Here is a 27901-nt window from a genome sequence, read left to right as displayed (position 1 = left end):
CTATTAGAATAATATCATTCCATATTAATACCATATTACTACCTCCATTATAGTGTATATATTTCTAGAATATCTCTTTTAGTCAAATATGTTGACATTGTAATTATTAGAATAATAATAGTAATCCTAGAATATCTCCTTGTCTCTCGTAAATTAGGGAATGTAAGTTGTATAAATAGGTACCAATTGATGGAGGGATTACAATTCTTTCATGGTATTAGACTAACCAATCCATATTCTTCTTCTCTTCTTCTTTTCTTCTCTTCTTCTCTTCTTCTCGTGTAATCGTCCAATGTCAAACGACTCCCAAAGTTCGAAATCACCAATATTTCATCCTGCTTTCGTTGTTTCTAATATCAATAACCACATCAAAATCACCCTTGATACAGAAAACAATAGAAATTACTTTAGATATCAATATTTTTTTAGTTTATAAAATAGTATCTAATTTAGTGAATATAGTAACTTATTTCTAGTATCTAAAATTTGTTTCTATTTGATGATTTTCTTGTAGTAACCATTGTTGGTTTGTCCTTTAGAGTAATTTGTCAACCAACTATGAAAATCAAAATTGTGATTCCCATCCTAATAAATAAGACCTCAACCACACTACTCAAAATTAGAAATTTTAAAATTCATCTAAACTAAAAATAATATTTTTTTTAATAAAAAGGTTCATATTAAATATTACTATGATCTTTGCCATCTCATCTCAATTATGTAAAATAATGTAAAACAATACATTCTATCTCAAATCACTCAATCAATCATTATTTCCAAACATTATTTCTATTACAAACACAATATTCAAGCCAAGCATCCTAATAATGAATATGATTAATCACAAAAGTTCTACAAACCAAGAAATATTGCATACACTAGTTATCAATCTAAATGTGGCAACTCAAAAAAGAGATCACATGAAATATGCACACCCGAGACAACAATAAAGACAAGATCGTAAACAATGCAAAATGGCAGAAGCAAACGAAAGAGATAAGAATGTAGGTCTATTTACGTTGCGAGAGAATAGAAATATACATACATTTAGGTAAAAACATCGAGTTGGAATGGGTCTTGACACATCCATACCTAACCCATCACCCAACCACATTAAGAGTGAATTAGTTTTGGGTCAAGTTTGACTTAATCACAAATGAAAATTAACCTAATTTATAATGATTTGATTGTATCAGATTGGTTCGTTGAGTCACCCAAAATAATAATACCCTTCTACCTCACTTATATATGTTAATTTACTTTGAGAGATTATCTTCATTGTAAAAGTTATCACACCGAGTCTTAATTTGCTTGTTGTCGACCACATTATACCACATTATTGATAAGACCTCTTGATAGATTTTTTTATTCTTTGTTGGCATGAAAAAATGGTTTTAAGTTTTTTTTTTATCTCTTGAGATTTTATTTAAAATCTAGAGTATTAAATTTTATGTCATATTTTTATATTTTAATAAAAAATATTATAAAATCTAAATTTTAAACTTTTAAGTCTAGATGACTTATGCAATAGAAATTTCCTAACAAGTTGATAAGGTTGCTCCAAAACACATAAGTTTTGCGTGTTCATTCTAATATCATGCATCGACTCTTCCCACCAAAACAAAACTTATGGTGTACTTGTCCAAATTTCACTCTCTTCTAACATTGCTACCTAAAATGCCGAACTTACTTGTTAATATTAGATTTGTACTTTGACCATGATACACACTTAATGTCATGATCAAACCAATATTTTTTATTTTTTTTACAAAATCATATATCAAGAGCAAGTTAGGTAGCTCTAAAAACAAAAACATATATATATACACGTATTTTTTTTAAGATTTCATATCAATTAGAAATAATTGATATAAAATAAATTTATAATATATAAATAGAAATAAAACTCATTTTATTGAGTAAGTTCTTTCTGAATGAGTTAGACTAAAATTCACTTGCTAATATAGTATTATGGTCATTTAAAATTTATCATAATCGAGATTTACGCCTATCAGATGCCTGATTTTCACATTTGATGTCTTTAGTGTGAAAGAGTTGAAAAACTCATATCTAAAAATAAAATAAATTTACATAAATGAGACAAACCTCATTTTCCTAAATCGTTTTTATGAGGATAAAATCGGTTTTAACTAATTTCCTAACGAAGTTTAATTTTGTTTTATATAAAGTATGAAAATTTATCTTTTACTCACGGAAATCATTAAATAGAAACTAATTTTAGATACCAAAATAATTAGTTACTATTGATTAAATTATATATCATTTTATAATTACTAAAAAATTATTGATATATAAAATAGTTTTTATTATTAATAAAAAATTATAACGTAACTTCTAAATTGGTATCTAATCATTAGCTAACAACGTTTTAGTTATTAACTACTTTATATTCTAAATTAGTCTCTATTAGTCTTTTAAAGACTAATTATGAATATAAAATATTAGTAGTTAAAACCTTGGTACCTAATTTAGATACCAATTTATAAACCATTTTATAATTTTTTTATTAATAATAGAAATAACTTTAGGTACCAATAATTTTTTAATTTCTAAAATAGTATCCAATTTAGTCAATATAATGATTAATTATTTTTTGTCTCTAAATTTAGTTGCTATTTAATTATTTTCTTATAGTGACTATTTCCATAAGACAATAATTATATTAATTATACAAAATTAAAAGAACTAAAACTAAAATATTACTCTAAATAGAATAAAAAATGCTATTAATATTAAGAATTACTTTAACAATACATAGATTTAAGATAAGTTTAATAACACTAGTTAAATTAATCAATTTTTTAATACTTATTTAATTAAGTAATTAACATCGATAAAGAATTAATATGAATATGTTTAATATTTCTTCAACTTATTTTGTGATTAAACTAGTAGTTATTTTTGGATGCATTTTTATCACATCAAACAATAAAACAAAGCATGCATTTTTAATCTTTTCTACTTTGGTTTTGTAAAATAAAAGTATAAAATAAATGAAAACTATTGTAGTCTTAATCTCTTCAATTTGATCATGTTAGAGATAAAGCCAAAAGTAGAAGAAGTATAAGGATATGTGGATTATGCATTGGGAATAAAGACAAAAATTTGAAGGCTTGCTTTTATTAAACTAGTTTGTTAGTAGTTAATTAATTATAATAAAGTCACTTTCAATGATGTCCAAATAAATCCATTTAACTATCTTTCACATAAGGACAAATCTTAGAATATGATGCAATCAAACTTTTATATTGGCTACAATTGACCACCAAGATACCTATCTATGTGTTTTCAAAGTTGCAACAGTCATTCAACTCATCAAGATATTGATCTAGAGTTAATGGTATAATAACATTCCAACCAATATTAATAAAATTATTTTAATAATTAAAAAATATTCAGATAATATAATATCATCATTTTAAAAATAAAAATAAAACATCAAATGTATAAAATTTTAATGTTTAAAAAATATATAAAATTTAACCGATGTGTGTGTATATATAATATTCAAAAAAAAAAATTAATAATATACATTAATATTTATTAATAATTACATGTTTATGTATAAAATAAAATAGTAACTAGTATTTTAGATTATTTTTTATTTAAAAAGTTAAAATTTATAAATTTTGTTTTGTTGAATCAGGTTATCCAACTTTCAAACCGATTTTGACCTATTGACAATTTTGTGTGCTATTAATTAGAATAACATCTTTAATATATAAATTCTTACAATATTTTCTTAATATTTTTTGTGTTCCCATGTTTTTTATGGTTCCAAAGTTTCATATCATTTTTAAGAAATTATATAGTAAGTATTTTATATTTTAATTATAAATATTTTATTTTTTTGAAAATTCATATAATTAAATTCTTATATAAAAAAAATCTTAAGTTAAAAAAATAACTGAATAAGCAATATAAATATTTTTAATAATAATTTTCTTCAAATTTAGTTTTTTCAGTAAAAGAATTCGTTAAGAAATTAAAATTACATATATTTTTAATTTCCCACCACAGGAAAATGATTTATTAGGTTGAATCGGTCAAACGAACTTATCCAATTTTGACATCTACCCAAAAAAATTAAATTGTTCCAATTTGTTTCAATTTTATTCTTAACTTTTTTAAAATTATAATTTTTTATAGATAAATGCATAGTAACTTGTTTATTGAGTTGGATTAAACTTTGAATCATATTTAAGAATACATTATCTAATGCTTGTTAGGACTTGTTAACCTTCTTTGAGCTTAATGATTTTGACTATGTCAATCGACTCAAACCAAATACTGACTCGTCCAGGGTTTGGCTGATTCCGACCAGTACACTTGCCCCAAGCTTGAGTGGTGTCAACCCAAAGTGTCTACATGTGACGGTTGCGCTTACTCATGTTGGATGTGACGTTGATGGCGCCAAACTCGTGACAAGACGTGCATCATGATTACTTTAAAAAAATTTGGCGCCAATTAACAGGGATGGTTAGATTAAAGAAGATCTAACGATTGAGATGAAAAGACGTTTACTATTCCTCTCTCCCCAGAACCTATAAATAGTGATCCCCTCCTCTCTCGTCCATGGCTTACTTGCTCTGACTTCCAAAACATATTCAACCCGACGAGGTGTTTTCCCTTCATACCAAGAGGTTAGTCATGTCTTTCTCTAACTCTTTTACCTCTACATAGTCTCTCTCTTCCTCCTCTTCTTTTGGTTCATCCTCGGTTGAAACCTTGTCGATCGGGGCAATTCAAACGTTGCCCCCCATGACTCAACATAAAAAGGTGGTGTCTCCTAGTAGAGGTGGCAATGCAGGCTAGGCCGTCCTGCACTTGGCCCACAAAAAGTAGGTTGGGTTGGCCTGCTTCGCATACAATTTGCAGATTGATTTTTCTAACCCGCCCCGCATAAGGGTTGCCCCGCGGGCCTACGGGCCAGCTCGCATAAGAAATATTTATTAAAAAAAATAATTTTTAAATAAAATTTTTGAATTTTTTTTATTTAGATGCATTAGATAAATGATCTCATAATATTATTTTCATGAAACATGCATAGTAAGATGTTATTAAAAAATTCGGAATGTAAAATATGAGGCTACATGAAGAAAATATGGGGTGTAGAAAAAAAATTATACATTTTTAAAGTTATGCGGGTTATGCGGGCCAACCCGTTCCGCCCCGCACTTGGCCCGCGCGGGCAACGGGTTATGCGAGGCAGACCTAAGCGAGCCAGCAGGTTGAAATAAGCAACCCAGCCCGCATTTTTTTCAGTGGGCCGTGGGCCGGCCCACACGGCCGGCCCCACTTTGCTACCCCTATCTCCTAGTGTTAACCCAGTTAGGACCACTACAAGAAAATAGCGATTTACTCAACAAATTTAGCGACCGAAAAAAAGTAGTCAGAATTTGGGACCGACATAGCCACCGAACATTTTCAGTATCGAATTTGCGACCACAATAGCCACCAAATGAAGCATTAATGATGTTAGTTAGTTTTGCCACCGAAACCATGACCGAAAATTAAAGTAGCAAAAAATTTGGTCGTTAAAGTGGTGGTTGTATTAAATAATTAAAAATAATTATATCTACGACCAAATTAGTGACCAAAATTGTTTATGTTTTAGTCACCGATTTTAGTTTAATAGCTAAGTAGAATTGCTTATTTCTATCACCGAATTAACGACCGGATATGTATATTTGTTAGCCACCAATCTTATTTCAGTGACTACTGCTAATTGGAATTGGTTATTAGAATTAGCGACTAAATTAACATTTATACTTTTATTTAATTATGTATATATTAAAAAATATATATATAAAAATGAAAAAAAAGATAAAAATAATATTAATATTAATATCCGTAATAATATTTCATATTAATTAATAAAAAAATTAGAAAAAATTTATTATTATAAATAATAATTATGTTTATTAATATTAGTATTATTTACTAATGGAAAATCATGATTCTATAAGAATATATTATGACGACGGTTATAATTCACCAATCATAAAAAAAAATGAATGCAATGGTATTTTTTAATAAATTACAATTTTAATCATAAAAAAAAAATGAATGCAGTGGTATTTTTTAATAAATTACAATTTTATTATGATGGTTGGAAGTAAACACAACATAGTAAGTTTTTGTTATGTTATTTATAATTTTAATCGATATAATAATAATAATTTTGGAATTTATCAATTTCTTTTATGTTCATTTTTCTCCCTCACGCTGGTATTTTTTATAACTTTGTTTATTTTTCATTCTTACCCTAACTACACGCTCCTTGGACACACTTATTGTTTTCACTCTACTTCGTCTTCTTCAACACTGGTTTGTCCTTGTCACCTCTGGAGGTCATCGTATTCACCAACTTTAACCAATTCTTCAATGTCTCCGCCTTAATCAACGCCCACACACCTCTAAGGCTCCCATACATCTTCCTGCTCCAACATCTTCAAGCGCTTTCGGATCCTCAACGAGAATGGTGCCATGTCTGACGAGTTCGATATTGGGTACTTTGAGGAGGGTGAATCGAAGGAGGTGGGGAACCTGAGCCTCGTTGCCTAGGATTTTGAGTCAGCTCCTTGGAGTGGCTATGAACAAGTTTGGAATGTGCCTGTGCAACACTAGCAAGCAAATATCGTGTTTGGACAATGAGCTTGGTTTGTTCGACGAGTCAAAGGACGAACCTTGATAAGACTCTGAGATGCCCTATGAGTTTTTGCACCTCCTTCACATTTTGAGGGTTTCTCATCTCAGTTATCGCTCGACACTTGTCTAGGTTAGCCTTGATCCCCCGATGTGTTAGCATGAAGCCTAGAAACTTCCCTCCCATAATGTCGAACTCACACTTCTCAGGATTTCACCTCATGTTCATTCTTTGCAAAGGTCTGAAGACCTCCTCTAAATCCTTCACATATTGTCTGCATGAGTCTGACTTGATAACTATATCGTCGAGATAGACTTCTACATTTTGATCGGTCATTCCCTTAAAGATTTTTTCCATCAGTCTTTAATATGTTTCCCCAACATTCTTCAGGCCGAAAGGCATGACCTCGTAAAAATAGTTTACCTCGTCCGTTATAAAGGAAATATTCTCCTTATCTCTTGGGTGCATACTTATTTGATTATAACCAGAGTATGCATCCAAGAAGTTAAGAATCTTGTGACTGACTGCTCCATCAACCAGTCGGTCAATGTCGGGCAAAGGATATGAATCCTTCGGGAAAGCTTTGTTGAGATTTGTGTAGTCGGTAGACATCCTCCACTTGTCACTCGCCTTCTTCACCATTACCGCATTAACTAGCCTAGTGTAGTGGGCTTCACTGATGAACTTGACTGCCATAAGTTTTTCCACCTCCTCTCTTGTTGTCAACCTCTTCTCCTCGCCTAACTTTTGTTTCCTATGTGCGACCGGTCGTGCCTCCTTATACACCGAGAGCTTATATGTTATAATCTATTGGCTTACCCCCGACATATCGGATGTTCTCCATAAGAAAATATTTGCATTCTTTTTCAACGTTTGATGGGTGGTCTTGGCATCCACCACATCCAAGGATGTCCCTAGCCTGGTTGTGTGTTCTCCATCTAGTAAAGGAACCGGCTGTAGGTCCTCCCCAACCTCAAGTCTCAGCTCATTCATCCGTGGATGCAGGTCAACTAAAGCAACAATGTGCTTTCTTCCTTCACCAAACTTGGTGTACACCTCAATATATCCTCGGGTATTTACTCTCTCACCTGAGAATCCAACAATTTGGTCATCATACGACTGCTGGAGGTTTCCTCTGTCCGTGATCGATGCTCAGGTCGACACTCTTCATCATTGGATCGGTGGGGATAATGATCCCTTTGTCCTTCCTCTCTTTTTTCTTGTTATTCCCTCCTCGGGGGGGGAGCGCTTCATGTTTCTTCCTTCGCCCTACATGTACTTGCAAAGGTGTCCGACCTAGATAAGATCCTTAATCTTATCCTTCAGGGCCTGACATTCCTCGGTCATGTGTCCTATATTCCAAAGGTACCTACACTTGCGTGTAGAGTCGACATTATCAGGACTTAAAACCTTCCTTGGTGTTGGTACAAGATCAACACTTAAGGCCTCATCCAAAAGCTTTCCCCTATCAACATTCAATGGGGTGTATCTCATGAATCGAGGCCATATTTTCTCTATACTTTTCACTCCGGCCAAAGTTAGATCGACCGACTCACTCATTTTCTTTCTCCTTTCCCTTATCTCCCCTTGCCTCGGTCCTCGCCCGATTCCGTTACTCCCTCAACGACTCTAGTTACATGTACTTGGCAGCTCTCTACCTAAGTTCGTCATGGTTTACGACTAGGGGTGGCAAAACGGGGTGGGCCGTGTGGGCCGACCCGTAGCCCGCACCAAAGAACGTGGGGCGGGTTCCCTTTTCTGACCCGCCAACCCACTTAAGCCCACCCCGCATAACCCGCGGCCCGTGCGGGCTGAACCGTCAACCTGCTTATGTGAAAACTGATGTGTGTTGTGCATGTGCTGCTCTGCTGGTGCCCTTTTTTTTTCTCCCAAATTCATTCACACACATTCATTTTGAAACCCTAAAAAATACAAACAACAAGCATCTGCAACCGCGACGCTGCCGTCGTGCCTCTCTTCCTCCACGAACACCACCATTTGTTTTCGCCGTCCTCCACCGCCAGTCGCTGCCATTTTTCCTCCACGAACACCATCGTCTGTTTCCACCGTCCTCCACTGCCAGTCACTGCCATTCTTCCTCCACAAACACCACCGTCAGTTTTCGTCATCCTCCATCGCCAACACTGATCTGCGACCGTCGCCCTCCACCACCGTCTTCCTCCAGGTTCTATCTCTTCCTCGTTAACCTTCCACCATCTGCAACCGGCATTTTTACTCATGAGAATTTTTTTCTCCATTACTTTTTTCTGCAGTTTTAGGATTTTAGTCATTCAAGATTTGTGGAGCAACAACTTGTTTGTATTTGTTATAGTATTGGCTTTGTAGGTGACAACTTTCTGCTTTGGGGTAATTTTTAAATTCTACATCATGCTGGTTATGTTGCATTTATCTCTTTGTATCTATGGTTATATTTAGATAGGTTCTTATGTTTATGCTATTAATTAATCAGGATCTTAATTTTGAAATTGGAATGGCTGAAGAAGAGGATATTAATATTCCCAAATGTGAAAATGAAATTGGGAAAGGTGATTTTGAAAACCAATCTGAAACTGTTGAAGGTGACAAAAAGAAAAGGGATAAGACTACCACCTCTGATTGTTGGAAGTACTTTACTAAGATTGGGGTGGATAAAGATGGAAAAGAAAGGGCAAGGTGCAATAGTTGCAATAGAATATATCTAACTGGTGGAAGAAAATATGGCACTTCTCATTTTTAAATCGTCATATTATGAAATGTGATAAAAGAAAAACTGAAGATGTGGGTCAAATGATTTTAGATATGCAGGGAAAGTTGAAAGAAAAAAAGATAGATCAAGTTGTACATCGTGAATTGTTGTCTAATCTAATTATTAGACATAATTTGCCTTATAAATTTGTTGAGTATCCCGAACTTAGGACTTGGATAAGCTACTTGTGTCCTGATGCAATTATGATTTCTAGGAACACTGTTAAGGCTGATATTAGGAGAATGCATATCAAAGAAAAGACAATGCTTAAGGAATTGCTTGTTTCTATTCCTAGTAGGATATGCTTAACTTCTGATTTATGGACATCTATTAATACTGAAGGTTTCGTATCATTGACTGCTCATTTGTTGACCTAAATTGGAAGTTAAATAGCAAGCTACTCAACTTTTGTCATATGCCGCCCCCCATACAGGTTTTCAGTTGTCTAAGAAAATTTATGAATTTTTACAAGATTGGGGATTAGAGAAAAAAATATTTTCTCTCACTTTGGATAATGCTTTTACTAATGATGTTCTCCAAAATACTCTAAGAAACCAACTTCTTTTACAAAACGGTTTGATATGTGGTGGTGAATTATTTCATGTTCGTTGTTGTGCACATATATTAAATTTAATTGTTCAAGAAGGACTAAAGGTGCTTGGTGAGGCTTTGAACCAAATTAGAAATAGCATCAAATATGTGAGGGGTTCAGAGAGTAGAATGGTGAAATTCAAACAAGGAAAGGTTTAGTGATATTGATGCATCATGTGGTTTGTGTCTTGATGTCCCTACAAGGTGGAACTCAACTTACTTGATGCTTCAAAGTGCTCTTAAATATCAACGTGTTTTTGGAAGTTTGCACTTGGTTGATGAATCTTATAAATATTGCCCTTCAGAGGAAGATTGGGAGAGAGCAGAAAAAATTTGTAAGTTCTTGTTACCCTTTTATGATATCACTACCTTGATTTCTGCTACAAGTTATCCAACTTCCAACTTGTATTTTTTACAAGTTTGGAAAATTCAAAGCTTGTTGATAGAAAATGTGAAAGATGAAGATGCACTAATTAAGAATATGGTTGAATTGATGATAGTCAAATTTCAAAAATATTGGGATGAATATAGTGTTGTACTTGCATTTGGTGCAAGTTTAGACCCAATGATGAAGTTAGAAACATTGAGTTTTTGCTTTGAAAAAATTGATTCATTGACTTGGGAGTTGAAATTGGAAAACATCAAGTAAAAATTATACAAACTTTTTGCCGAATATTCTAGCAAAGGTTTGAGAGCAACAACATCAAATACTCTAAAGCGTAAGCAAGGACAATCTTCATCCCCATCTACTTCTAAACCAAGTCTTTTTTATGTAAGTTGCTTACTTGAATGTACTTCAGTTCATTTTTTAGTTTTTGTTCTACTTGCCCCATGTTACTAACTTATTACATCTATAATAGGAATTAAAAATGCGCAAGCTTCAAGTAGCTAATCAAAGTGGAAAAACACAACTTGACACTTATTTGAATGAGCCAACTTTGGATTTTGATTTTTTGGAGCATATGGATGTGTTAGAGTGGTGGAAAAATAATAGTCAACGTTTTTCAGATCTTGCTTTAATGGCCAGAGATTTATTGAGTATTCCTATAACCACAGTTGCATCAAAATCTGCATTTAGCATTGGTTCTCGAATTCTTAACAAGTATAGGAATTCTCTTTTGCCTGAAAATGTGGAAGCAATTATTTGTACTTCTAGTTGGAAGCATGGATTTTCTGAAGGTAATTTATTTATTTTAACCCATTCTATTGTTATTGTATTATTTTTTGGAAACATGGATTTTTTTAGGGTAAATTCATTCTTTCATTGTCATTGTTCAAATGTATGCAGATGATGGAAAAAATTATAATTATCAAAAAGTAGAAGATGAAAACTCTTCTAAGGTTGCATCTAATGTTCTTGAAGTGGAAGAAGATGACATAATAGCAACTGCATAACAAGTGTTTGATGTGATAACTGCTCTTGATTGTTAATTGTTGCTTATTTATTCAGTGTTGTTTTTGAATTCATCAAATCTCTTGTAACTATTGATGATGTGTACTTGTTTTTTGGCCACCTTGTATAATCAATTTTAGAATTTGTGAGGTGTATTTGTTTGTCATACTTTCTAGTACACCGCAGGTTTGATTAATTCATAATTTCATATTACATCTATACATAATCACGAAAACTGGCCCGCATTATTTTTGCGGGGCGGCCCAACCCGGCCCGCATTTTGCGGGCCTATGCGGGGCGGGCCAGCCCGCTTTGCCACCCCTATTTACGACAGGTTTTTGCATAGGCTATTAGCAAACAGCTCTACCCGTAAAGCTGTGAACATATGATACATGGCCACATCCGAACTTAGATTTTGAATATTCAAGGTCACCTTACTAAACCTTTCCATAAATAGCCTAAAAGATACCCCCTTCTATTGACGAATATTGACCAAGGTAATTGAGGTCAGGTGGTGCGGTCGGCTAGTAGCAAACCGCGTTCCAAACTTAGACACCAAAGTCTCAAAGCAATCAATAGAGCATGAGGGGAACCCTGTAAACTAACTCAATGCTCCTTCCTTTAACGAAGTTGGGAGCACTCGGCATAAAACAACATTATTCGAGGTATACAAACTCATATGAGTAGTATATATGTCTGTGTGCTCATCAGGGTCGGTCGTTTTGTCGTAACGATCAATATTAAGTCCCTTCCACACGAGGGGAAGCTGCACTCCCATCACATAGTCAATGAAAGGGTGTCTTCTTGTTATATCTAGAGTCTCAGTCGTGTAAAACGACTTGTTGAGTCGGGACTCCTCCACTGTCTTTTGAGGACAAGTGGGTGCTGGATCATCCATGGGACTTAATAGGTAGGGTTCGAGCATGTGATGTCCCAACGTGTTGACGGGGCTCTGAAGATGGAGCTCCTTCGGTCAACTTCTTTTTCATTTCCTCATTCTTCTTTCAAAGAGCTTGTATCTCCTTCTCATTCTTCTTTTTCAGTTCAGCCATCTCCCTCTGTAGAGTCATCAACAATGTCATCTACTCCGCATCCGACATCTTTTCGCTCTCCATGTTCCTAGTTGACACCATTTGATCTTCTCTTCCTTCAAATTCTCTCGGCCCCACGGTGGGCGCCAATTGTTCTCGTACAGGAAGAGACTGAGAGAACTATTACTTTTTTCTCCGGTTATTCTCCTTCTTTCACCTCACTAAGCAGCTGCCTCCTTCGCACACTCTCGGTCGGGATGGTACTTGCAAAAGGTACTGCGACGCTCAAGTAAGATCTCGGTACTCAGTGCTTGGTGCAATTAATGCGTAATATTTTTTTGAAACTTGTGACTATTTATATGATTATCATGGATTCGTTATTATTGGGTACTTAAGGCTTAATCATTGTATGGACTTGCTAATCTTCCATTGAGCTTAAATATTTGACCATATCACTCGGCTCAAACCAAATATTGACTCTTTCAGGATTCGTTCGGTTCCGACTCATACAGGTACCAAATAAATATATATATATATATATATATAAGTGTATTCAATTTAATTGAGTGGAATTATCATTAATAACATTTTAGTGGCTAAGTTTTTGCGTGCTTAAATCTATCTAACCTTTTTTATGTGCCTTTTCCGTTCATGAGATATATTTCTCATTCTTTTTCTAGTTGTTTGCATTTTGTTTAACACCCTTACATGTGAGCATAACTTTGATGAGAAAAAAATAGACTGGGTGACAAAGTTTAGATTTCTTCTATCTTTAATTTTTGGAATGTTCTAATTAGATACGAAGAAAACAAATATATTTATTTATATATTATTTTCCTTTACATTTTTATTATGATTTTTTATTGGAACCTATTATACATTTACCAAAATTCTGAATTTCTTATAAAAAATGAAAATTATAATATTATTTATATATTGTATGTTAATTGTATGCTCTTCATCTGTCTCTTACATTTAGTTATGTATCTCTTCAAATGGAATTATTGGGTAAAGCTCACCACCACTGAATAAAATTCCCTTTTCCAGTAAATTGGTTTGGTTGGGAAGTGTGTTCCAATTTTTAACATTACTTTCTAGGTTATGTGCCTTTCTTAGACATACTTAAGGAGTCAAGTGACAAATATGCATCAACAATTTTTAATATGTACAAATCATGTGTATATGTAAATATTACTGCACGTGCATGGGTCAATTTACTAATTTTAAAGTAAAAAGAAAAGCTTGAAAAGTGGATTGAAAGGGTGCACCCAAAGCCAATGCTTTCATCATACACCAAAATAGGAAACTATCACTGAGGAAAGTTTCAACTAAATCCAAAGTCTTCATCAGAAGACAATCACCACAAATGGGATATAAACAATAAAAAAGGAAACAATACCAGAAAGTGAAAAACTCTACCTGCACCTCTTGGACACGTCATTATATAATGACGCGGTCCAAAAAGAGGTGCTGGGGTGGGATGTGGGAGAGGAGGAATAGAGTTGTCTTTAATCAAGTAATTTCAGATGGAGAGGAAATTTTCCAATCACCTCAACTCCTCTTATGGACGTGGTTGAAATATAGGGTGCGTTCTTTCTCCTATGCTTTCTCGGATTTGCACATGAACCCAAATCAATGCATTAAATGTATACGCTGAAGAAAGAAGGTAATTGTGGATACCAGAAGCAGTGTTGGCAAAGAAATCATACTAATGGTTTAGATACTAAAACCGCAACTGAAACACCTAGGAGGTGCTCGCTTGTTGGGGTTGTTGCAGATGCTGAAGTGGAGAAATTGCTGGTATTAGCAGGAGAAAAGAGTGTCAATTGATGAGCTTGAATGGAGGGGTTACTCATGACTGTACTGGAATCTGACAAGGATGCTGTTATGCTGTTAAGTTGTTAGTATATGTAATCCATTGCAGGTGTTTCTGGTGGCAGAGGTGGCAGCAACTATTCAGGGCCAAATCAGGAAAGGGAATCACCTACATTCAAATTGTAGGTGTAATCTCTTTATTTGTTAGCTGTGGTAACCAGGTTTGTTCCCAAGAAATCAGTACTTTTTCACTGGATGTTGGTTGGGATGTGTCACGGTCTGTGGAGGTTCCCTTAGTAGTTGCACGTCTGCACCTTTTAGGATGCTATCTATCCCCTCTGGTTGTGGGGATTGTATGTGCTGCTGGTTTTTATGGTTTTGTGAATTGGAGGAATGTGTATCTCTGCTTATGCTGGAAGCCGTGGAGGATCCTTGTGATTACAATGCTTTTGCAGAGATGGAGGAATGAATGAGCTAGGGAAGTAGAACATCCACATATCTCTTGTCAATTACATCATTGATCTAAAATGTAAAGCTACTATGGAAAAGCTTAAAGCTGAGAAAGTCAGCATCCACAAGGTCAAGATGTAGCCTCTGAAATGCAAGTCTGTCACCTTTTATGTACATAATATGCAGAAGTTCTCAAACCAGCTTTTTTGTCGGCAAGAATTAGAGAGGAATCATGTTAAGGATGGGAAGATTTTTGGGATTTCTGTGGACTGAAGTTGGCAAACGTGGTAGATAGATGATGCAGCTGGGTGGGGCATTCATTATAAATGACCACTTAAGAAAGGTGCAGGGGCGGGGTAGAGTTATGTGGGTATAAGTAGGAGGTGGGTGGGTACAAGCAAGTATTACATTGCTGAATCAATGGAACAATCAAGGTATTAGGTGCCAATCACAGGAATATTTGGCAAAGATCCTAGGGGCTAATACAATGCATAAGTATTATGCAGCTGGTGTATTTGGTTTAGGCCCTGCAACCAGTTTCTAATGCTTTCTTATGCACCAACCTTAATGATGCTTTGAATGATTTATGTGGTTGTTGGTTTTTTATAAGGATTAGGACACCCTGAAGTGTACCTCTTAATTTAATTTTATTCTTTTCTTTTCAAAAAAAAAAAAGAAAAACTCTCCCCTGACCACATTGCAGCAGCTTCTCCAAACCCATCAAACCAACCAAAATGACACCAAGCAAGAGAAAAAGGCAATTCTAAAAGATCATATAAGGCAACAACAGCACTAACAAATCAGTGTTATTATTTAATCCTAGAAGAGACATGTTATGAGAACCAGTATGGACAAGACAACCTTAAACTGCTGGTCAACAATTTGATATATCATGATATGTATAACATTGGAAAAGTAGAAGAAAGCATAATTGTTATTAGGGAGACATAGGTCTAAGAAATTGATGTACACATACAGAATCGATTAATCTTATTTATGCACACCAGCAAAGACCTCTAAAGCATTCGGATTGAGAGTAGAAATAAAGTAGTTGAAGAATTCTCCATAATTGAAGAGGGTGAATGTTGTCTTCCACAAACTCAGCAGGCACCTCAATCTTCACCTCCTCTTTTGGCATTGCAAATAGTGCAAACGACTCTCTCTCTTTTACTTCCTTCATCATAACTCTGTGTGTGGCAGAATGAAGTCTCCCATTGCTCCATGCCTGTGAATCAATCATAAGACAAAATATCACCAATCATGAGATGAACATCAACATCAACAACTACATGCATACCTTCAATACGTCACCAACCATCACCAATACCCCTTCCTGGGGTATCTTCACTGGAACCCATTGGCCTGATTTGTTCAGCACCTCAAGACCCTCCCGCTTGGTTTTCGCACAAAATGGTTAAGGCACTTTTGTCTGTGAGGCAACAGTGCAGGTTCACAAACTTCACCATTTTCATCAACTTTGTACTTGATCAAACGGAAAATACTACAACTCTTCAACTCCTCAATCTCCGAACTGTATTCCTTTGGAAGTCCATATCCCTCCACAATCATCTTCAGAATCTCCAAACTCAGATCAAGCAGCTTGGAGCTCATCGAGTTCAACGTCTCACTGCATGCATGTGCGCAGACAACAACCCCAGATCACGTTAAAACATTTATCAAACTAGTCAATTCTCTGCAAATAGAGTTACTTAGAAAAGGAATTCGTTTAAAATCGGTTTAGGGTAATCTTTATCTAAACCCCAAAACCATACCTAGAATCATAAGTTTAAGATTTAAGTTTTGTAAACATAACAATAAATTTAATATCTTAGATTTTAAGAAAAAAAAACTTTTCAGATATACATAAAACTAAGAGTATAAAACATTTCTACACTCATCTGAACACAAATAATCGTTTTCAACTATGATAATATGTAACAGAAGCAGTCAAAAGTTAAACTCTGAATACTATACCAGAAAGTAGGGTTTCCTTGTGGCCACATGAGGTTAGTGAAAGCCTGAGATGTTTGAGGTAGAGGAGCATCATCAATTCCAAAACTTTGACTAGGAAAAACTGGATACTCACAAATGTAACCCCTATAAGGCTTGGTGCTGCTGTACTTCCTCTTTGTTTCTTCAGGCAAATCAAACACCTCTTTCATGCATAAAAACATGTCATCATGTAGACCCTTTGAAACCTTATCATAAACCATGATGAAGCAACCATGGCTCTCACAAGCATCCCTCACTTTCTTGCTCATCTCTCTCCATTCCTCACTACCCTCTTTCATTCCCAACTCCACTCCAGAAAAATCCAGACATGGAATCCTCAAACCCTGATCACTTGTCATGATTTCTTTCTCACTCTCTAAAATTCTGTCTTTCTATGTCTTTGTTGTAAAGTTCTTGCTCAAGGTTTGGTATTTAGAGAGAGTTGTGGGGGAAGATCTATATCGTGTGGTCATACATAGATCATTATTATTTGTTCACTGTAGTTAATATTTTTTTCTTCTAAAAAAATACTTATAAAAAGTTTATTTAAACCCTTCCTTGCTCTGAAGAAATTTATGTACAGGTGTACAATTTAAGAATTAAACTAAATTTCATTTGAAACTACTTACACACTGTAATAAAATATATATTTTTGGAGATTGAATTAATGATAAAGAGTTAGTTATTAAAGTAATTAGAATAAAAAATTAAAATAACTAAAACATTGTTTTTTAATTTTGAAAATTGAATTAATGACTAATTCGGAAACTTATTTAATGGAAGTAAAGCATGTAAGGCCCACTTTTCAAGATAGAGAATTTGGTTTAAGTTAAATGAAGAAGTTTATAAATAAGTTTAGAAAAAATAGTTTAATTTATTTGAATTTTTTTGTAAATAGGTTTAGAAAAAATAATTTTTCATTTCAACTAAAACTTCTTCTCATTAGATATTGAACTCTCTAAATATTCTCTCTTAGATTCTTAGAAGATCATTCTCATTTTTTTCAAAAGCAAATTACACTAATGGGAAAGTAATTGTGAGTAGATTTATGTGTCATCATACCTCTTAGAACAAATAACTTACTTCCTCTAGCTTAACATTTATAACATGCATATCCAAAAAAATCATTAAATAGAAACTAATTTTATATATAAAAAATAATTAGTTGTTATAATGATCAAATTAGAGACTATCATCATTTTGGAGACTAAAAATAATTTTGGTTTCTAAAATAATCCTCATCGATCGATAGCTCAATTCTGGTTGACACATGGTAGATAATTATCAACATCATTAGCATCTTATTTCATTAAACATGGGCTATGTCTAAAGCATGTCTGCATATATAAACTGAAATAGCTAGAAAACAATGACAAATGAATAAGCTTAGGTTTCACAACCTTTGATGATGTATTTGTTTTCAAGTACGTAAATCTGTTGGACATTATATCAGAAGGTGGGGTATGATATGCTCTTTATCTTCCTAATCCTTGAAAGTGATGTCTAAGACAATACCATGCGACTATATATACACTATTTCTTGCACTCAAGCAACACAAGCTTCATGTGCATCCTCAATAAATTTTTCCAAGAACATGACTCCCCTGTAACAATGTCTATGTAACCATTTCTCAAGAACATGCCTCCTACCTCATGGTTGTGGAGTATTACTGTCTTTGTGCCTTAATATTGCAGGCTTGAGAGGACCATTCTTGTGTATTATTTTATCTTCTGTCAATTTCAGAGATGATTTATGTACCACTATATTTATAAGATTTAAACTTTATCACATAATTCTTGTTCCATCAATTATGTTTTTTTAACAATGTCTCAGCCCTTATACAAAATATTCGAGGTGGTAATGACTATCATTTTTTTCTTCCTTCCAAAATTCCTCTACACCTTCACATGATCCCATTTATACAAGTTTTCACCCCTCTTCCACATCATACCCAGAACCAAGGGTGCTTAGAATATATCTGTATCAATTCCAGTTCAGAACAAATATTTTATACCATCCTCCCTTCAGCACCAACTCCTGCATAGCATGCCTTCGTTGTGGTTCTGCTATACCACCTAGATGGTTCAGCTGGAAGCATATCAAGCCTTTGACAACACCTTTTCCACACTTGACAGCAAGCAGATAACCCACAACCAAACCTCTACAGATTGGGACATCAACCAATGTACAATTGTATTTGTGCATCACTCTGCTGAAACTCCAGGCCTCCAGCATAAAGGATTTCCCATTGTTCTAAAAAATTGTTTGACAGTCAAACAGCTTGGTCCCTACGCTAATAAGGCTTAGCTATTGACACTCCTAAGCAACAACATATACCAAACACCTCCCCCAACATCCTTCGATTTACGCTTCCTGCTCTTCTACACTTCCCCCGCTTATAACTCCCTATTATACCTAAGTTAGATTTGAGCACAAGGCCCTGTGACGTTAACTCAGATATGCCAGCAAATCCTTCCACTTCTGCAGGGTCCCTTGGACACACCAACTAACAACCATTTACTTATAGCTTCTAATACAGATAAGTGGGTTGTACCCAATCTACACAGGAGTAGCTGAAAGAGTGACTCTATGCTTTAACCACAGCCATGACTTGAGTTGGACCATTTGAAAAATTTCTTCCGCATCTATTACCCCTTGCTTGAAAACAATAGAATTCCTTTGCTCCCAGATACACCTCACTATAGTTGCCCATACACCTTTCCACGGAAGATTTTGCTTACTGCTAACTTGGGACAAATGGAAGTTCTCAAAGTGAGTCAAAAGATCTTTGTGCTGTACAAACGAGATACCAATCCATTTAAAGCACAACGACCAAACACTTTGAGCAAATTTGCATTCTAAGAAAATATGTTGGCATGATTCATCCTTAATCTCACACAATGCACATAAAGTTGTATTTAGCATCACCCCTCTCGTGCTCAAACACTATCTTGTTGGGATTCTACCCAAAAGTACCCTTCATGTTGTGGTTATGACATTGGGAAATGCTTTGGCCTTCCATGGGTACTTAAACACATCATGATGAGGACTTCTGACATGCTTAGCTAGGTATTTATATGCTGAATTCACAGAGAACAACCCTAATTCTTCACACCCCACACTTGAACATCTTTCTCTTCCCTTGACATGTTGGCCCGAGATATGTGCAAAACAAGATTTGCTTCCATCAAGGATTCTCACTCAAATCTAACACACCTCCACCTTAAATTTCATCGCCATACTAATTCTTCTCATGCACCAACCTCTTCCACCTTTTGACCCTGGTTTAAGGAAAGTGAGAACAACCTGGGGTAAAGAGTTTTGAGGTTAATATTGTTAACCCACACATCCTCCCAAAATCTAGCTTTGTCTCCACCTCCTAATTTCCATACTAATTGTTGTTGGAACCAACCTGCTCCTCTTCCCTTTCTACATACTTTATGTAAGTCTTTCCACCACCAGGTATGGAATTTCATTGGTGTTTGTGGACTTTCTAAATCCATCCCATACTTTAAGTCCAACAACTTCTTTCACCTCCCTTTCTCTTCAGATACAAGGCGCCATCTATTTGGCCAGTAGGGCATAGTTGAACTTCCGCATGTCTCTAAAACCCAAATCACCCTCCTCTTTTGATTTACACAAGTCTTCCCAACTTACCCATGAAATTGGCCTCTTCTCCATCCCCCATTCCCATAGAAACCTCCGTTGTATACTGATTATGCTTTTGCAGATAGAATCTGGCGCTTTGAAAAGGGAGAGGTAGAAAAGCGACACAGCAGTGATAACTGATTTGATTAGACATATTCTCCCTGCCATGGATAAGAATCTTCATTTCCATACATTGAGTCTAGCTTTTAATTTGTTTAGTACAGGCTCCCAAAACTTACTATTCATTGTGTCCCCTCCCACTTCTAAACCCAAATACTTAAAAGGAACTCTCGTCTGGGCGCAGTTCAAAGTCTTTGCATAGCATACCATAGCGTTTCTATCAACATTTACGCCTGCTAGCTTGGATTTATGAAAATTAATCTTCAAGCATGAGGCTAGCTCAAAGCCTCTTAGAATAGCCTTCATAATTACCACATTGCTGTGAGACTCCTCACATAAAAATAGAGTGTCATCTGCAAATTGCAGGATACTGAACTCTACCTCATTTCTTCCAATCTTGATACCTGACAACAAACTGACATTATTAGCTTGTCTTACTAACCCGACTAAGCCTTCAGCTACCACAATAAAGAGAAAATGAGCTAAAGGATCACCCTGCCTCAAGCCTTTTGTTGGTTTGAATTCCTCCGTAAGACTCTCATTAACTAACACAGAAACTGTAGCAGATTCTAGACAACCTTGAATCCACATAATCCACTTACTGTGGAAACCCATCCTATGAAGCATATCATATAGGAAATCCCACCTAAACGAGTCGTAGACTTTTTCAAAATCCACCTTCAAGCATAGTTCGCTCCTCCCATACCTCCTAAGGACCTCTGCCACTTCATTAGCCATAAGCACGCTATCTAGCATCCCTCTGTCCTTTAAGAATGCTGACTGGCTTTCATCAATAACTGAGATTAGCACTTTCTTTATTCTGCTAGCCAACACCTTTGATATGACTTTGTATATAGCCCACACTAGAGAGATGGGTGTATATTGTTCTAGCTTAGAGGGATCCCTTTACTTTTGTACTAGAGCTATGAATGATGCATTACAACCCTTCGAAATAGATTTTACATATAATTTATTATTGTAAATATGCACATGAAAAATGAAAAATGAAAAATGAAAAATGGAAAAAATATTAAAAATATTATTAAATATATTACATGTAATTACACCAAGAAAACTATTAAATTCAATTACATTTGAAAAGCATTATAAAATTGAAAATTTGATCAATGGTGAGGAAAAATAGAAGACTCATAACTCATTGATTGATTAACTACTCAATTTATTTATAATAGATTATGAAATTTAAAATTATGTATTCATGATAGTATTATTAATTACTTAATCAAAACATTATAAGAAAAAATAGTTTTCATTTACTTTAAATTCAAAAAAATATTCAAATAAATATAAAGATTGAAATTCATAAAAAAGGATGATTAATAAAAAAAATATTCTATGCTAATAATAATGATTTTAAGGTCATGCATTCAGTTAAAAAAATAATTATTTTACTTATAATTATTTTACAAAAACGTCAAATGGTGGATTTATGTTATTTTATTAGCAAGTTATTTGAAAAAATTAAGATAAACTCACTTTTAACTTTGTTTATTCCATTCCCAAACCCTTTGATCATTTTAAAAGATAATGAATTAAGAAAATGGTATTGCAACAATCTTGAAAACAAATTTATATTTTAGCGAGCAGTGTAGAATTATATTAAGGCTCTTGAGTTGTTTTTGGAGGAACTAAAAGAATACTCATAAAAGAAAGTAATGTCTCGTTTGAAATAATAAACTATATCGAAAATATGATTCTTTTAAACACTACTAATACTTATATTGTAAGCTTCAACCATTCCTCTCAATTTAGTTTTTATGTTTTTTTGTACCGGTAGATACCGGACGGACGTGGCCGACCGACCGAGTACATAATAAATAGAGTATTTATGTAACAAGATAAAGTGGTTAAAGATACACCTCCGAAGAATAAGGAATACGCGTCTAAAGAAGATATGTTCCCCGGGTATTCCGGAGCACGATTGGTAAGACCTATCCCCATAACCACCCTGAGCCCAAGGGATAGAAAGCCCATTAGGCAATCCTATAAATACTGTGCTCAAGTCAGAGAAAGGTACGTTTTCATTCACTTGCTAAACCACACTTAGAATCTCATACTTACTTGAGCGTCGGAGTGCCTTCGCAGGTACCCTCCCCCGCCCGACCGAAGGAGACACCAAGAAGGAACGACCGACCGAAGGAGAAGAAGATCGACACGTCAGCAGTTACACTACGTCAACCGACCGTGCCTGGGCCCCATCTCTCCACTCAGGTACAATTGGCGTCCACTGTGGGACCGAGGCAAAATCTCAATTTTTAAAGCTATAATGGTTGCGACAAGGAACAACAACGACACTATGGCAGAACAGATGGCTATGATTCAAACCCTCCAAACTCAGATGGAAGAACTGCGGCAAAAGGGGATAGAAGACCGTCGTCAACACGAAGAGAATAGACGCCACCAAGAGGAAGAAATCGCCTTATTGAGAGAGCAGAATGCACGACTCCAGCGACAGGTCGATAATCCCGAACGAGAAGGCCAATCCCATATGGCCGACCGAACCGCCTCTCGCATACCTACACCGGCCGACACCAATCCTGCTTCCAGAGCTGAAACAGTCGAAAGAAAGTCAAGTAAAAGGGGTCATCCTTTTACAGATGAAATCATCACCACACCACTTCCTGACAAATGGAGAGGCCTCGCCATTAAACTCTATGATGGCTCGACCGACCCGGACGAGCATTTAAATGTTTACAAGACGCAAATGACTTTGTATACCACAGATAATAATGTGTGGTGTAAAGTATTCCCCACGTCGCTTCAGGGAGAACCTCTTACCTGGTTTACAGAGCTACCTCCGAACTCCATTGACGACTTTGACATCCTAGCCACGAAATTCTCCACTCAATATGCCACCAGCCGACCGCATCACATGTCCTCCATGTCTCTCCTAGCGGTACAACAAGAAAAAGGTGAATCTCTCAGAACCTTTTTAGATAGATTCAACAAGGCATGCATGAATATCCGAGGGCTCAAACAGGAAGTCGCGTTACACCATTTGGTTTCGGCCATCCGGCCGAGTCGTTTTACCGAAAGTCTCATCAAAAAGGTGCCTCAAGACATGGAAGATCTTCGAACTCGGGCAACCAAATTCATGCAAATTGAGAAACACATTGACTATCACCAACGGTTCAAAGTCGTCGGATCTGGAGTCCTCAAAGATCAAACCCCGAGCAAAGAAAGGGAATTCGAGACCGAACGGACCGTTCGAACCACCCCAAGGTCCGACCGGAACAGAGGAGGCCGAATCCCCAGGTTCAACAGTTACACCCTTTTAACTGTTCCGAGGGGACGAGCCCTAGATGAAGCACTGCAAACGGATTTAATTCCGACACTAAAACAGTATCAAACACCACCGAATGCAGATACTGCTAAGCGTTGTCAGTACCATCGGAATTTTGGTCACACGACCGAAGGATGTCAAGTGTTGAAGGACAAAATCGAAGAGCTCATCCAGGCTGGCCACTTGCAGCAGTTCGTCAAGAGGACAAGGAATTCAAGATCCCCACCACGGAGTACCGACCGTCCATCCCGTGGTGTCGACCGGTCATACCGTAACGATTACAAACGCCGAACTGACCATAGCCAGGCTTCGCGGAAACGCAGTGAAAGCCCCGTTCGGCGTACACGTGCCCGCAACACAAGTCCCAACCGAAACGCCCGCCCTCGCCAACGAGTCCGCGAAGTCATCAACATGATTGTTGGACCCGTTACCTTGGGCGAACCGAACCACGAAGCAAATTACATAGCCGGGGGCTTTGCCGGTGGCGGGTGCTCAAATTCCGCCCGAAAGAAACATCTCCGGGACATCCAGTCCGCTCATGCTACCACGAGGAGGCGTCCACACATACCTCCGATCACTTTCACTGACGACGACTTCACAGCCATAGATCCAGCCCAGGACGACCCTATGGTAATCACCGTGGAAATTGACAAGTTCGCAATTGCCAAGACTTTGGTCGACCAAGGTAGCTCGGTCGACATATTATACTGGGAAATCTTCAAGAAAATGTGCATCCCAGAATCAGATATTCAACCCTATAACGAACAAATTGTAGGGTTCTCAGGTGAACGGGTCGACACTAAGGGATATATAGACTTATATACAACCTTTGGTGAGGAAGACGGTCTCCACAAAACAATAAACGTGCGATATCTTCTGGTCAACGCCCAAACTTCCTACAACATCCTGTTCGGTCGTCCGTCCATCAACAAATTAAAAGCCATTGTTTCCACCCCACACTTAGCCATGAAATTCCCTTCGGCAAATAACGACATTGCAACAATCCATGTCGATCAAAAAACCGCTAGAGAATGTTATGTCGCAAGTTTGAAAAGTGAGCCAACTCGACGGCTCTACACGACCAATCCGGACGACCGACCTCCGCAAAAAAGAGGACGATCCCCGACCCGACATTCCGGACGGCGCATGTCCCGTCGACAGATGATAGCCCTTGTCGATCTCGACCCTCGTATGGACGATACCCGTATGGAGGCAGGAGAAGACTTGCATCCGTTCCCACTTCGCGATGATCGCCACGCTACACATATCGGCACTTCGCTGAAGCCGGACGACCGAATGGCCATAAGCACGACACTTGTTAAAAATGCTGATCTGTTCGCATGGACGGCCGCTGATATGCCTGGCGTAGACCCACAAGTTATCACCCACCGATTATCACTGTATAAAAAGGCTAGGCCAATAACTCAAAAGAAAAGACATCTAGGCGAGGAACGACGTCAAGCCGCACGTGACGAAGCCGATAAATTGTTACAAGCTGGATTCATTCGGAAAGCCCATTACACCACATGGCTAGCCAACGTGGTTATGGTAAAGAAAGCGAACGGAAAATGGCGAATGTGCGTTGACTACACGGACCTCAATAAGGCATGCCCAAAAGACTCTTACCCTCTGCCTACCATTGATCGTCTCGTTGATGGGGCGGCCGGACATCACATCCTCAGCTACCTTGATGCCTACTCAAGTTATAATCAAATCCAAATGCACCCGGCCGACCGAAAGAAGACAGTCTTCATGACTGATTCCGATAATTTCTACTATGAAGTTATGCCCTTCGGACTCAAAAATGTCGGGGCCACTTATCAAAGACTAATGGACCATGTATTCCACGACATGATCGGCAAGAATGTTGAGGTCTATGTCGATGACATTGTTGTCAAGTCCGTCTCATGTAAGCAACATATTGCTGACCTGAAAGAAGTTTTTCAGGCCCTCCGCCAGCACCAGATGCGACTCAATCTTGACAAATGTGCGTTTGGCGTCGAGGGGGGGAAGTTCTTAGGTTTTATGCTCACCCATAGAGGCATAGAAGCTAACCCTGAGAAATGTAAAGCTATTTCCGAAATGAGAAGCCCCAACTCCATTCAGGAAATTCAGAGACTTATCGGCCGGTTCACCGCCTTATCCAGATTTGTTCCTAAACTTGCAGAACGAACGAGACCCATCGTCCGATTATTGAAAAAAGCGTCTCACTTTGAGTGGTCGGCCGAATGCGAGGAAATTTTCCTCCAATTGAAAACTTTTCTATCTTCCCCGCCGGTCATTCAGAAACCAGACGCCCGAGAGCCCATCATAGTCTACCTCGCCGTTTCACACGAAGCCGTCAGTTCAGTCTTAGTGCAAGAAATTAACTTTGAAGAACGACCAGTTTATTTCGTTAGTCGCGCCCTCCATGGCGCCGAAATCCGATACCAAACGATCGAAAAGGTGGCTATGGCTCTCATCATTATCGCCCGACGAATGCGTATGTATTTTCAAAATCACCGTATTATTGTTCGGACAATTTACCCCATTGTAAAGATTCTCACTAAACCAGATTTAGCCGGACGAATGATCGGATGGACGATAGAATTATCCGAATTCCATATTCAGTACCAACCACGAGGAGCCATCAAGTCGCAAGCTCTTGCCGATTTCGCAGCTGAACTCACTCCTTCCTCAGCCGAGACTGAACACTCATCGTGGATCTTATAAGTGGACGGCTCCTCCAACGAAAGGTCGTGCGGCCCTGGAGTCGTTTTGGAAGGCCCCGACGAGATTGTCATCGAGCAAGCCCTCAAATTCGACTTCAAAGCTTCAAACAATCAGGCTGAATATGAAGCCATTTTAGCCGGTCTACGCCTCGCTCAAGAATTGGAAATCACAAAGTTAATTTGTAAAAGTGATTCCAGGCTAGTCATCGACCAGCTTAAAGACGAATATGAAGTCCGAGAAAGCTTTCTACAGCGATACTATCACTTAGTCAAACAGTTGATGAGCACCTTTCCTGAAATTTCCATGCAACACGTTCGACGCGATCACAATATTCGCGCAGACGCCTTGTCACGGTTGGCAACTACGAAGTGTAAGGGAATGCATAGGTCGGTCATCCATGTTACGCTTGCACGCCCAAGCATCGACCTACAAGAATGCCTAACGACCGACGCGGAATCTACTTGGATTACCCCAATTAAGCAATATTTACTCGACGGCACATGTAATCCTCTCGGTGAAAAAACCATGAAGCTGCAGGCCGCCCGTTTCGTCTTAATTGGTGACGACCTTTACCGCCGAGGTTATACCCGACCACTCCTTAAATGTTTGACACCCGACCAAGCTTCCTATGTCGTCCGAGAGTTGCACGAAGGAATTTGCAGAACTCACTCCGGCGCGCGAACAATGGCTGCCAAAGTATTCCGGGCCGGATACTACTGGCCGACCGTCTAAGGCGACTGCACCAATTTCGTCCAAAAATGCCTTAAATGCCAAGAGTTTGGCACTTTGTCACATCAAAAACCTGAAGAACTTCATTTTATGTTATCACCTTGGCCGTTCGCCCAATGGGGTATGGACATCATTGGCCCCTTCGCCCCCGGGAAAGGCCAGTGTAAATTCTTACTGGTCGGCATTGATTACTTCACCAAGTGGATCGAAGCCGAGCCTCTGACTGCAATCACCGCCCGCAATGTTCAAAATTTCGTATGGAAAAATATTGTTTGCCGCTTCGGGCTTCCACAGATCATCATCACCGATAACGGTCAGCAATTAACCGACCGAACGTTAGCTGAATTTTACGAGAAACTCCACATCAAACACATCGCCAGTTCAGTCGAACATCCGCAAACAAACGGACAAGCTAAAGCTGCAAATAAGGTCATCCTGAACGAACTGAAGAAACGTCTCGGCCCAGCAAAGGGTAACTGGACTGAAGAACTCTTAGAGGTCTTATGGGCATATCGCTGTACTCCTCAGACGACTGCACAAGAAACGCCGTACAACCTAACATATGGCACTGAAGCTATGATTCCCGTCGAGATTGGAGAACCTTCTCTCCGTCGACAAACCCTTGATCTTGATCTAAACAAGGAAAGTCTCTCGGTCGGTCTCGATCTCATCAACGAACTTCGGGACAAGTGTAGAATT

General features: G+C 37.3%; 1 protein-coding gene and 2 pseudogenes across 1 annotated transcript; 2 read left to right on the top strand and 1 right to left on the bottom strand.

Annotated features, from left to right (window-relative positions):
• The first annotated feature begins 9161 nt into the window (after positions 1-9161).
• On the top strand, positions 9162-11402 carry LOC137815377 (zinc finger BED domain-containing protein RICESLEEPER 2-like; annotated as a pseudogene).
• A 4156-nt stretch (positions 11403-15558) lies between these two features.
• On the bottom strand, positions 15559-17118 carry LOC137813358 (probable 2-oxoglutarate-dependent dioxygenase AOP1; annotated as a pseudogene).
• A 5626-nt stretch (positions 17119-22744) lies between these two features.
• On the top strand, positions 22745-26473 carry LOC137815376 (uncharacterized). Its single transcript, XM_068618519.1, has one exon. The coding sequence runs from the start codon at positions 22745-22747 to the stop codon at positions 26471-26473; it is 3729 nt and encodes a 1242-aa protein (XP_068474620.1).
• Positions 26474-27901: the final 1428 nt, after the last annotated feature.

This window comes from Phaseolus vulgaris, chromosome 1 (assembly GCF_000499845.2).
Source record: "Phaseolus vulgaris cultivar G19833 chromosome 1, P. vulgaris v2.0, whole genome shotgun sequence".
NCBI classification, from domain to species: domain Eukaryota; kingdom Viridiplantae; phylum Streptophyta; class Magnoliopsida; order Fabales; family Fabaceae; genus Phaseolus; species Phaseolus vulgaris.
This window is presented reverse-complemented; position numbering and strand designations above follow the sequence as displayed.

Bases quoted from the DNA above. Each gene is read 5' to 3' on its own strand.
- LOC137815376 (XM_068618519.1), top strand. From the start codon at position 22,745: ATGGTTGCGACAAGGAACAACAACGACACTATGGCAGAACAGATGGCT.